We start from the raw sequence: 13716 nt of genomic DNA on the forward strand, positions 1-13716 counted from the left end.
CTTTTCATGATTAGGCCTCCACGTTACTGGGCTGTTTATAGGATATATATATATCCCACTAATTTGAACCATGGTTTTGTCGCATTATTGACATATTGACGGCAACTGCTTAAAATAGGCAACCAGATATTCGAATAGTTCGAATTCGTGATTTTTTTCCAAACGAACATTCGAATGTCATTTTTGAGCAATTTTGACAGCCCTAGTCTGTCCTCAGTTCAGCAACAGTCATAAGGAGCATGTCCTGAGAAAGTAACCCATGGGGGACACGTTTCCGGGACATATGCAGTGACAAATAACAATGGAGTTTACCTAAAATCGCCTTGTAGATAAAAACATACCAGTGACTAATACGTTGCATAAAAAGAGAAGGCCAATTAACTTTTGAGTACAAAGTAGAGTGGTGAGATAAGGCTCTGCTGTTTGAAATAAACCTGAAGGCTCCATGATACAATGTGTCCAACATATGTAGACAGTGAGCTGATGGATTATGGTGTACAACAGATCACCATAATCAAGAACCGGCAAGTAGGTAGCTTCGACTGGACAGTGTCCGGCCTCAGGGGAAAAACATGATTTGTTCCTTAAGTAAAAGCTACCTTTGGTTTACAGCTTTTCACCAGATTTTGTATGTGAGTTTTAAAATGTATGTGGTCATCGATCATAAATCCAAAGTACTTGTAGCTGGAAACAACCTCAATTTCATTACCTTGAGATGTTACAATTTGCTGATTTAACACCTTCTTTTCGGAATTTGAAAATACTATAAGTTTGGTCTCTTCAGCATTGAGAACAAGCTTCACTTGACAAAGCTGAGCCTGAACTCTATCAAAAGCACTTTGCATGTACTGAAAAGCCTTACTGAGCATGGATGCACAACAATAAATTACACTATCATCTGCATATAAATGAAAAGAGACATTTGGGAGATTTTGTCCAAGGCAATTATGGCGCGTTTCCACTGGAGTGTGCGGGTTCGGTGTGCACGGATCGCGTTTTCCACCCGCAAAATTGGGCGTGACCCGGACTGAGCCGTACCCGTCTCGCAGTACTCCTCCGTTGGGTTACTGAGATGCCTGAAAGGGTGCTGGCAAGTTCGAGCTACACACGCCGTCCGTTGATTTGTCGAAATATACGCACTTCCGTGCGACAGGAGGAGAATAACAAACAAACACATAATCCGCGATTTCTGGACAACGGCGAAAGCTTCCTTTATTGAAGTAAATGTCAGGCCAATGTTTGCCGTCCTTCTTGGACGTCCTACATTGTTGATCTTTGTTCATTGTGCGCATTCTTTTTCCTTGGATTTATTAGCAGGCTACACTGTGTCGGGCTGCTATGAGGTCACAATGCTATCGCCATCCGGCTTAACGCCCCCCACCATAAGGGTACTGTCGGCGTTGGAAAAGTGAGAGGTAACTGAGCCGCTCACATTAATATATAAAGTAAATAAAAGCGGTCCAAGTGGTGAACCCTGGGGGACTCCCTTACGCACTGTAAGAATGCCAGAAGTGAAACCATCAAACTGAGTAGCCTGAGTTCTAGTGAGGTAGTTGACAAACCATCCCACAGTATGATCAGAAAATCCAATATTATTAAGTTGCTGTATTACAATATGATGGTCCACAGTATCAAACGCTTTAGATCAATAAAGAGTGATACACAATGTTCTTTTTGATCTAGTGCTCCTATGATGTCATTTTAAACTTTCATGGCAGCAGTAGTGGTGCTATGATCTTTTCGGGACCCTGATTGATTGCACATTTAGTATTTGATGAGTATGGACATAATCTTTAACCTGCTCACTGACAAGGGATTCCAGAACTTTTGATAACACTCAATACGTTTACATGCACAGCTTAATCAGATTAAAGCCATAGTTCTACAATGCTCCTCAATCAGACAACTGCAATTGTCTGAGTATTCATGGCGGTGAGAAAATCTATTCATTGGCCTAAGCATGTCATGCCCCTGTACGATAGGTGGCGCTGTACCCATTTCAACTAATAGAGCCACCTTGACGTCACTAGCAACAACGAACTCAGGCGGCATTCAAGAAAGGTGTTTTCAGTAGACAGCTGTCAGTTCACTTCAGGTCCATGTCATTTCTACAACACTCCATTGTTCCGACCTCGTATGCGGACTCTTCCGGCGTGGCGGAGCAGCTCCTTCGGGGGTCTGTATACGGCAACAATCCCTTTCACCTCCATGTTGCGTTTCAATCTGGACTTCAGAGAGTCAAAGCCAAAGTTCCTTTTCCCCAATTCCTTCTCCACCATGGCCGAGGTAACCCCCACTACGAGTCTTTATTTGTTGCTGAATACCCCGTCAGTTCGGCCCCGGTGCAATGAATGAAGATCGTTAAAACGTCAGAAGAAAAATACGTCTATTTTGAGAGATGTGCCCGAAGTTACTACTTCGGGCACATCTCTCTACCAACATTTAGAAAAACATGTACTTTTAATTCAGCCTTGGGTGAAATTGAAGTGTTACACCTTTACTCCTGTCAGCTCCCAGACCCTAGTCAAGGAGCACAGGAGAGACATTCCCTCCAGGACCAATGTTCTCTCGGGGGTAACACCCTTCACTTTGACCGGCAGTGAGTCTGTTCATAGGTCGGAATGCGGCGGCCACCGATTCTTGACAGGCTGGGTACTTATTTCGTAGTTCCACTAACTTAACAGTACACGTTTGCACAGACACAACTGGCCTCGTTCATTCACTAATGAACGGCCGCGGGAAAAGAGCTTGGGCTAGCGCAGAACTCATAATCCAATTCTAGTCGAATGCACTCTTAATGCGACTATCAATCAAATAATCTAGGGGTATTAATCCGACTATGACTAACCCGATTCGATTTGATTTTAGTCTGACTAAGGTGTATACATGCATTTTAATAATCCAATCATAGTCGGACTAAGCCAATCATTTGATTTTCTTGAGTGTCATGTAAACGCACTGCCTGAGAGGTTTGAGAGTGGTCTGTAATTATTTTAAAAAGTTTGGATCCCCTCCTTTTAGTAGGGGTTGAACCTAAGCAGCCTTGTAAATCTTGGGTATTTTGTTTGAAGCCAATGAGAGATAAAAAAGATATGTCAATGGTTCAGCTAATAAGTCTGCTGCTAATTTTAAAAACCTTTCAAGTGATCCGGACCAGACAGTTTTCTAGGGTTCTATTGCTTTAAGGCTTTGTGAACCTCAGCAACTGTAAAAGGGGTAAGATTGAAAGTGTTGGGTACATCACTAGCATTGTTACCCAAATGTACAGATTTCACAGTAGAATTTTGGGCATTGAACAGGAACCAGGAAGAAATAAAATGTTCATTAAAAAAGATTAACATTTCAACCTCATCATGAACAGCAATGGAGTCTTTGACTAGACAATATGGTCATTCATATGAGGTTTAAGAAACAGATAATGATTTAATTGCTAATTGAATGATCCGAGAATTTTCTCGAATCATTCAAATTTTCTGTAGTGATAGTTAGATAAAACTCATATTTTGCTTTTCTGAAGAGAGAAGTACATTCCTTTCTCAGCTGCTGAAAGAGAAGCCAGTCAGCCTCAGTGCCTGACTTTCTTGCCTTTGCAAAATCAAGTATGTAATTATACATTTTCCCATTAATTCCCAATTTTCCTAGTTTAATCAGCACACCTTCTCTCCACATAGTGTCATAGGCTTTCTCAATATCCAGGAAAACTGCCACCATTACTTCTTTCATTATCAAAGACTTTTCAATTTCATTGCAAACTTTAACCAGAGCATAATTTGTGGATTTGCTTCTCCTAAAACCAGTTTGGTAACTGGATTAATGTACTCTAGAAAATAGTTTGACCGTGCTCCAATAATTTTTTCCATTAATTTTCCAAGATGTGAAGTGAGCGCAAGAGGCCTATAGTTTCATGGGTCACTTGAATCTTTACCTGGTTTAGAAAAAGGAAGGATTGTTGCCAATTTCCACTTGTTTGGTAATTTGCCTTCATTCCATGTTTTGATATTATCAGGTAATTCCCTAAACATAGCATAACACTGGTTAAAACTAACCTTGCATAGCATGAATCATCGCATTTTGAGGGACTACTTTTTTATTTGTTTTTATTTCTAACATTATTCTATCAACACAGACTAGCAGCTAGCCTAGCACGAGCAAACTCTGCAACTACAAGGACTGAATGAAATGTGTTGAAAACTGTCTCCAATGATAAAGAACATCAAGGCTGTCCAAAATCCGAACTACCCCTTTAAGATGAGCTTCATTTTCACTGTATGTTAACAAATTTAACATACAGTAAAATTTTCAACATACAGAGTCAGGGACAGCAAAAAGTGATCCAGACACATGCAGTTCAAGCACATGTGTGTGTGGTGTGTGTGAGTACCAGGATAGGTAGGATGGGAAGATGAAACAAGCAAGGTGATGTTGCATCAGCAACTTCAGCAGGAGGGGATAGGCCGCATGCCTTCATCAAACCACTTCTGTTTGGGCTCTCAGCAGATATCCAACTTCAGCTCAGATTATTAGCCCTCAGGACTGCAGGTAGCCAACCTCAGTATACTCAGCCTCCAGCAGGTAGCCAAATTCAGGTCACTCAAGGCTTCCAGCAGGTAGCCAACTTCAGGTCTCTCAAGGCTTCCAGCAGGTAGCCAACTTCAGCTCACTCAAGGCCTGCAGCAGTTAGCCAACCCGATTATATGAGCTGTGTAAAAACGTAAACTAGTATCTTCAAATCACCCCAATAAAAGTCAGTTTATACTGTTACATTCAAAGTGCAAAAAATGTAAGTTAAAAGTAGAGAGCAGGATCAAATTTAGCGTAAAAAACGCTTAAAACTGTAGGACTCAGACAAACAAAGACTGGGCTCGGTGGAAAGTGCTTTGCTGCAAAAGCAGTGAAATACAGCAGCTTCTAATGAGTCCCTTGTGCTGACCTCAGGCTCACAGTGGGCCTGAGCTCTCATTCATCACTACAGTAAGAGATGACCTTACAGTGGGCCTGAGCTCTCATTCATCACTACAGTAAGAGATGACCTTACAGTGGGCCTCAGCTCTCATTCATCACTACAGTAAGAGATGACCTTACAGTGGGCCTCAGCTCTCATTCATCACTACAGTAAGAGATGACCTTACAGTGGGCCTCAGCTCTCATTCATCACTACAGTAAGAGATGACCTTACAGTGGGCCTCAGCTCTCATTCATCACTACAGTAAGAGATGACCTTACAGTGGGCCTCAGCTCTCATTCATCACTACAGTAAGAGATGACCTTACAGTGGGCCTCAGCTCTCATTCACCAGTACAGTAAGAGATGACCTTACAGTGGGCCTGAGCTCTCATTCACCACTACAGTAAGAAAAGACCTTACAGTGGGCCTGAGCTCTCATTCACCACTACAGTAAGAGAAGACCTTACAGTGGGCCTGAGCTCTCATTCAGACGCTACAGTAAGAGGCTCTCTTGGGCCTCTTTGTCTGTGAGAGGCAATATTTCAGGGAACTTCTCTGCAGCGCAGTGAAAGCATCTTTTTGGAAACTTCATAACCTTTTCTGGCTAAGTGCTATGAGGAAATAGACGCTAGACATAAACTAAAATGATGGAGTATTGTGTCCTCTATCATGGAGATCTAGTGATCTCCATTGGTTTGGTGAAACATGCACCACACGCAATGGTACTAAAGAACAGAGAACTGGATTCAAATGATAACAGGAGCAGTTCATGTGGAACTGAGTGGGGCCCGCTGGGGCAGAACGTTTCCCCTGAGAGAGGGTGGGTGAAGAGACGGGGGGGGCGACGTGTTCACACGTTGTTCATTCTCCAGAGGGGAGGATCCATGAAGAAATCAATGAGGGATCTACAGCCACATATAGATCCATCTCTCTGGGGTGGGGAGACACCCATCCACTCTAAAGCACAACAACTCCACCAGACCCTTTCTGAACTGAAGGAGCTGTTTTCAACAGGAGCAAAAGAGAAGCTACAAAGTGAAACATGTACCTATTTTAAGATATGCCATTTCCCCAGTGGAGCCAATTATTTGAATACATCAGCAACAAGTATCCATTCACGTGTTCTGAACTACCACAATGCTTTGCAAATGCATGTATTTGTTCTGCTATCTTCTATAAAACCTTGCACATCAGTCAATAGATTAATATCGATGTAGCACGACCACCATCTATTTCAGCCAATTGCCCTGTTGTATATATGCTATGATGTATCTTACTGAGGAGACAAATTAGATAAATGTAGTTGTTCTGCCTAGCGGGGTTAGACCAAACAGGCATTTGGCTCTGAAGGATCGCTCTGTTGATCCTTTGACAATTAATGGTTTTGAAATGATAAAAGATAGAGGAGCATAACATCTTCACGCCCTGAGACACATAACATGACAGTTCATGATAAGACCAGCGGATAGGGGAACATAAAGTCTTCAGGCCCTGAGAAACGTTCCATGACAGTTCATGTTAAGAACAGACGATAGAGGAAAATAACATTATAATCCGCTGAGACAAGTAACATGTACTGCTTGAACCGAAGACAGACAGAGAACAAGATAGATAATGATATTCCAATGCTTAAATGGTGGTAGCATGTGTTAACGGTTGCTTGGTGTGGCATGTGCATGTGTTCTCTCTCTCTTTCACTCTCTCTCGCTCTTTCTCGCTCTCTCTCTCTCTCTCCTGTCAAAGTCATTGGGTCTCTCACATGTGCATGTGTTCTCTCTCTCTCTCTCTCTCTCTCTCTCTCTCTCTCTCTCTCTCTCTCTCTCTCTCTCTCTCTCTCTCTCTCCGGACCAGGGCTCTCTTTGTGAGGTGAAGTGGAGCATGAACATGTCTGTGATGTATAAAGGTTATAGGGATGACATCACAGCTCGCTTCCTTCTGCATGCCCTCAGCTGATAGCCTTGTAGCTTTTAAAATGATGTCAGCCTTTCCAAACCTATGATGCATAACGATTAGAAAGAGAAATATTTCCAAATCATTTAATTGTTGATGTGTGTGTTGTTCTAATGCGTAATGCCTATTCTGAATGTGTTTTACTGCAAAGCACAACTAAGGCCTAGATCCTTCATCAAACATGGGAGTGGTTCATCCTGGGAATGAACAGCCCGGGACACAGCCTGGGAGTGACCAGCCTGGGAGTGACCAGCCTGGGAGTGTACAGCCCGGGAGTGAACAGCCTGGGATGAACCGGAAGTGAACAGCCCGGGAGTGAACAGCCCGGGATTTGTTCATCCCGGGAGTGGTTCATCCCAGGACTGGTTCATCCCGGAGTAAATGAAGTGATATAAACACATATATCTGGTTTCTATCTTTATCTTCTAAATGTCATGATCCCTATGTGCTAACGACCGATCACAAAGGAATTGCACCAATACCTAATCGCCATAATGACTCTAAACTAAACTGAAATGTGTGTCCTAATCAATTTCCCCAGTTTACAAAAGAAAGGTGTCATGAACCACCGCTGAGGAGAAAGGACTAATTTAGACAGATCCCTGATCTGAGTTCATTCATTAAAGGTGGGGATCGACTGCAATTCTGGAAATCATCTGACGACCATACAACAGCATAATAGAATCATAGCATCATAGTATAATAGCAATCAAAACACTACAATAGAAACCATCCAACAAATCTGAAACTCAACCTCATAATTGCTGCATTAATGAATGTCAAATTAAATAACTTTTATACCAGTGGCTATTACGTTGGCACATGCCATTTGTGTGTTTGTGTGTGTGTGAGTGCGTCTGTGTGTGCGTGTTTGAATGTGAGAGAGAGTGCCTGTGAGTATGTATGTGTGTGTATGTCTGTCTTTTGTGTCTGTCTGTCTGTCTGTCTGTCTGTCTGTCTGTCTGTCTGTCTGTCTGTCTGTCTGTCTGTCTGTCTGTCTGTCTGTCTGTCTGTCTGTCTGTCTGTCTGTCTGTCTGTCTGTCTGTCTGTCTGTCTGTCTGTGTGTGTGTGTGTGTGTGTGTGTGTGTGTCCAACTGTGTTTCTCTGTGTGTGTGTGTGTGTGTGTGTGTGTGTGTGTGTGTGTGTGTGTGTGTGTGTGTGTGTGTGTGCGTGCGTGCGTGCGTGCGTGCGTGTGTGTGCGCGTGTGTGTGTGTGTGTGTGTGTGTGCGTGTGTGTGTGTGTGTGTGTGTGTGTGTGTGTGTGTGTGTGTGTGTGTGTGTGTGTGCGTGCGTGCGTGTGTGTGTGTGAGGACAACCAGAGTTAGAGAGATGTATTTGGGGAGATAAAGAGCGGAAAAGAGACGTGGTCAAACAGCCGCTCAGGGTGATGCGTGGGACGGATGACGGCTCCGGACATCAGCCCGATGAGCCCCTCGGCTCCCCGCCGCTCTTACCGCAGAGCAGCTGCATCCACGCGCACGTCTTGTATACCGTGGCCGTGTTGCAGAAGAAAAAGAGCGCGAAGCAGGCGATGCAGCCCAGGATGAGCACCACGGCCAGCAGTACGAGGAACGAGGCCGCCTTGAAGGCGTTCGATGGGATGGAGCTGAAGTCGGCGAATGTACCCTGGCAGGTGAGCTCCCGGTCGTTCCTGGGGTTCCCCCCTCCCACGCAGTAGTTGAACAAACCGAAGTGACCGGCGTACGGAGTGTTCATACTGTCGCCGATCCAGAAAGGCTGGAAGAACACCACCACGTTGATGATGGCTAGAAGTATGGTGAATATGGCCCATAAAACGCCGATGGCCGTCGAGTTCCGCATGTAGTTGTCATGGTATATTTTGGAAGCTTCTTGCGAAGGCAACATCTTCCTCCCGGCCGGTGAGGAGGTGGCGATGGGTTCTCCTCGGGTCTCCAGAAGCGCTTCAAGGGGAACTCCGGTGAGTAGCGTTGGATGTATAGAGAACTCACCTAACCTAAAGTGCAATCATACAGAATTTGACAGATAAAAGCGCAGATTCAGCTCTTTAAGAAGAAATAAATCCAAATGATCTCATACAAAACCATTAGAAAAGCGACCTTCCACCGCGAGAAGAGGCTCTCTGCCTGTCAAGTCGTGAAGAAACGACTGATTCCATCAAACTCGGAAACAGCAGACCAGTGGTTCAATAAGAGATGTTTTCTGATGATGTAAGCCGTCCTTGAGTTCATCATGTTGCGGTGTCTTCTGCGCTTCAAACGAGAGGAGACGACGTGTTCGGTGGATCGCCCGGGATCCTCTGGACCACGCATCTACAACTACAACAATACTGCATAGGCGCTACCGAGCAGAGACAGAATCGCTGAGCTGCACTCAGCTGGAGGGAAGAATAGAGTACTGCCCCTGTACTGCATGGAGGAGGGTTAGACGCTCGTCTCCCCCCCACCCCCCCCCCCTCTCTCTCTCTCTCTCTACCTCTCTACTTCTCTCTCTCCCTCCCTCTACTAACTCTATCCCCCTCTCTCTACTTCTCTCCCTCTCCTTCTCTCTCCCTCTACCTCTCTGTCTACCTCTCTCCCTCTCTCTCCCTCCCTCTACTTATCTCCCCCTCTCTCCCTCCCTCTACTTATCTCCCCCCCCCCCCCCCCTCTCTCTCTCTCTCTCTCTCTCTCTCTCTCTCTCTCTCTCTCTCTCTCTCTCTCTCTCTCTCTCTCTCTCTCTCTCTCTCCCTCTCTGTTTGTTGGATCATAACGTTTTAAATAACCTATACAACCTCCGCCCCAGTTGTTGCAATTCGATGACATTTACGAATACAACTTCTGTATGGTTGCCTATAATAATACTGTCATTGACCAGCAGACGTACTGTGGGGGTTAGTTATAATAATTGTTGGCTTTTTATTGATAACTGAGTTGAAGTCCAGTCACAAATAACATGAAAGCACTTCATCTTATCAGCGGTTATCGATGCAGAGGTCAAATGTCAGCAGGACAGCAGTAGTCCTGGTCCTGGACCTGTCCCCAGTAGTCCTGGTCCTGGACCTGTCCCCAGTAGTCCTGGTCCTGGACCTGTCCAGTCCTGGTCCTGTCCCCAGTAGTCCTGGTCTTGGACCTGTCCCCAGTAGTCCTGGTCCTGGACCTGTCCAGTCCTGGTCCTGGACCTGTCCCCAGTAGTCCTGGTCCTGGACCTGTCCCCAGTAGTCCTGGTCCTGGACCTGTCCAGTCCTGGTCCTGTCCCCAGTAGTCCTGGTCTTGGACCTGTCCCCAGTAGTCCTGGTCCTGGACCTGTCCAGTCCTGTGCCTGGACCTGTCCCCAGTAGTCCTGGTCCTGGACCTGCCTCCAGTAGTCCTGGTCCTGGACCTGTCCCCAGTAGTCCTGGTCCTGGACCTGTCCAGTCCTGGGCCTGGACCTGTCCAGTCCTGGGCCTGGACCTGTCCCCAGTAGTTATTTTATTCATAAACAGAAAGTGTCTCTTGAGGGCAGTGTTGCACAAACTGTTTTTCTGGAGACCCATTTATTTTAAATTACTAAATATCGCGACCCAATTCACAATAGGCCTTATCTATATAATCGTGAGAAGAACTAATTTGTGCATAAGTGAACATTCCTGAAAGTTTTTACTGCCAATTCCGCATCCCCTTATATATTAACCATTTTGCCATTTTGAAGAGATAAATCACAACTTAGTTTTATGCACTTGTTATTGAAAACATAATACACAGATTAAATACTTTAAAAATGAGACCAAATAAATGCATTTAGTTAACATCTCATTGTTTTTATTTCCTCTCATCAGTAAAACAAACAATGTACGTTAGGCTTTCAACTAGATACAATGTTAGAAGTAAATGTATCAGTTACAAACATTACAACCATTTAGTACTAACAAAACCATGCTTCTTGTTGAAAGTTCTTCAAATGCTAATGTGTATAAAATAAATGTATTTCAATTAATTTGGCGACCCAATTCAAATCTCCCGCGACCCAGTCTTTGGGAAAGACTACTCTAGGGCACATTGGACTGAGGCTGGTAGACTGATGACGTGGTATGCTCCATCCCCAATTTTTTGAGAACCATTTTAAAATCAACTGACATAAAATGAGATCCTCCAGACTGAACCTCCTTTGGCAGACCGACCCGTGGGAAAAAGACAGCCATGCCTCCAATACACTCTTAGAAATGATATCATGCAGAGGAACTGCCCCTGGATAGGGGCGGTAATACTTTTCTCTTCTTATGCAAGTGTAGTTAGTCAATCATAACCCGAGAGACAAGCTCTAAATAGACAGGCAGCAGTTCAAGAGGAGTCTGGGGGAATGGTTTGGTTTGGTTTTCCCACCATCTTACAAGTGTGACAGCTTTTGCAGAATTTAACTACATCTTGGTTTATTTATAGGCCAGTAAAAATGTTGTCATGATTTTCTCATGGGTTTCCCGATTTCCAAGATGCCCACCAGAGGGATCTCATGGGTCTCTCGCAATATTTCCTTCCGGAAAGTGAGAGGGGCAACCATTTTTCCTCAGTTGCAGTCCTACCTTGAGGACGCCTCCACTTACGGCAAAGCAGCTCATCACAAACATAAAAACCTTCAGGGACCTGATCAAGTTCTTCCAGGGTCATAGCTCCAATCTTTGATACCTCCAATACAGGGTCGTCCTATTGTTTTTTAACTAGCTGAGAGTGTGTACATCACCGCTAATATCATCAGACCAGCAAGGGAAAGAAACGAGAAAGAAAGAGAACGAATTACCACATAGGGAACACCTCCTGAAAGTCTGCTTCTATCTGTTTCATCTCTGGCACTGCAGCAGGGGAACCGCACACAACGGCCGCACAAGGGCTACCCTAGCAGACAAGGGGGGACTTCAAATTCACCTGATTTAAAGGAGCTGACAGTAAAGAAGGCACCTCTTGATCACAACCAATGTCCGTTACTCCCTGTATCACTGAATGATCCCCCATGGAAGTCTGATCTGAAAGTAACTCTTGATTAAACATACACAATGACTGAGCTCCCCCCAAATGTTCTGCAACATGACCACAGGATACCACTTAGCTCCATCAAGAGACACAGAGCCCTCACACAAAAAAAACCTGAAATGTTCCATCAGTCAAGGCCAACCACCCTCTGGTGCTGGAATGATGGAAGGCTCCATCGGGGAACCCTTCATAGTGAAAGAGTTTTTTCCTGACCAACAATGGACATCAAGGCCACCGATTTGTTCGGGCCTTCTCCTTCCTACTTGAAAGCAGCTCCTAGCATTGGGACTTAAATGTCCCATGGCATCACTTAATGAGGTTTTTTAACATTCATATGAGTTCTCCTAGCCTGCCTATGGTCCCCCAGTACCTAGAAATGGCGTTAGGTGTAAAATGAGCACTAGCTGTCCTTTGAAAAATCAAAGCTCAGACGTGCCGTTTTGGAAATTTGCCCCGTATGTCGTCATACGGGGACGTGCTACCTCCCCTTTCGCTGCTTTTCCCAATGAGCTACGGTCGTGTGAGCGGCACATGTGTGTGCGTGTGTGAATACACACTGTAACGCAAGTGTTGTACCCTTCTTTGTTATTTGGATAACCGTTCTGCTGTTGGTGTTATGGCGAATAACACGTCGGGTTCTCTGCAACTCTGGTATTTCCACAACGAGACTCGTAGTGGGGGTTATCTCAGCCATGGTTGAGAAGGAATAGGGGGAAAAGGAACTTTGGCTTTGCCTCCATGAAGTACATGAACCGCGAAATGAAGGAGAAAGGGATTGTTGCCCGCGGTTGTCTCTCACCGGAGCCCCGCTGCCTGCTGTCCGTTGCCGCCGCGAAGCACGCGGCCCGCTTCGGCATCGGGGCTCCGGCGGGAGACAATCGCGGGCAACAATCCCTTTCTCCTCCATCTTGCAGTTCAGTCTACTTTAGATTGATGTGGAAGTGGCAGAACCAGAGACGTCGGAGAACCTGACGCAGTCGATTGAGATTCATAATATCGTCTGGAGGTGCACACAGCTTTCTGCCGTGATAATATATATTATATGATGTAGATATCTATGCATAATATCATATTATTTAGATATAGAGCTCAAGGACTCCCGCCGGAGCACCCGGAGTGTTCTAGAATATTTACAGAACACGGCCAAAGTCAGTGTGGGCCTCGCCATTGCAATACATCCACTGTAAACAGAGCGCATGGTACCGTGGCTGCAAGCTGCTCAAGGCCACACCCCCACCCTCCTCCTTGACCCGCCTCTCTCCTCCTCATTTCATTAAAGCTACAGACTTTGATCAAAGCTCAATGTGCGACTGGCTCGTAGTGGCTGCAATTCTGCACCATGGCTGAATTTCGGGAACGACTTCAAATACTGTGTTTGGAGCAAACTAATATCAATATTAAAGCATCCTTAAAGTAGCATGCCATCATGGGACCTTTAATATTACCGCGCTTCTTTAAATAAAAACAATCTGGGAGATCAGAAGTGTGGGACGGCATATTTGCAGGTTAAGGTATTTCCTGTCTTACCACCAGATGACAGTTGTAGTAGGACGTGTCTGAGGATTTCTTATTTGGTTGATCGCAAACCCTGTCCGTTTGGGGACCATTTCGTGATCGTCAGCCTCCACTGCAGCTTTTCTCATGGAATCAGTTTTAAGGCTAGGTGCGTTCTTAAATCTACCGAAAGGCCTCCAAAATTCCTCCAAAATAACATTATCTCGCATAAACGTATAAACAATAAAAATTATTACAAAATAAGTGTTTTTATTCATAAACATAAAGTGATAACGCAAGACTTGTTTTTATTCAAAAACATAACATGGTAACAACACGACGTGTTTTATTCATAAAGCGAAAGTGAT

At 44.7% G+C, this 13716-nt stretch overlaps 1 protein-coding gene across 1 annotated transcript in view; it reads right to left on the minus strand.

Annotated features, from left to right (window-relative positions):
• LOC132470543 (LHFPL tetraspan subfamily member 4 protein-like) overlaps positions 1-9275 on the minus strand; it is a 31088-nt gene extending 21813 nt beyond the window's left edge. Inside the window, exon 1 of the mRNA XM_060069243.1 lies at positions 8348-9275. Coding sequence (XP_059925226.1) covers positions 8348-8759 — 412 coding nt within the window. The 5' untranslated portion in view covers positions 8760-9275. The remainder of the gene's footprint in view (positions 1-8347) is intronic.
• Between the last annotated feature and the right edge of the window lie 4441 nt (positions 9276-13716).

This window comes from Gadus macrocephalus, chromosome 13, assembly GCF_031168955.1.
Source record: "Gadus macrocephalus chromosome 13, ASM3116895v1".
Classification (NCBI taxonomy): domain Eukaryota; kingdom Metazoa; phylum Chordata; class Actinopteri; order Gadiformes; family Gadidae; genus Gadus; species Gadus macrocephalus.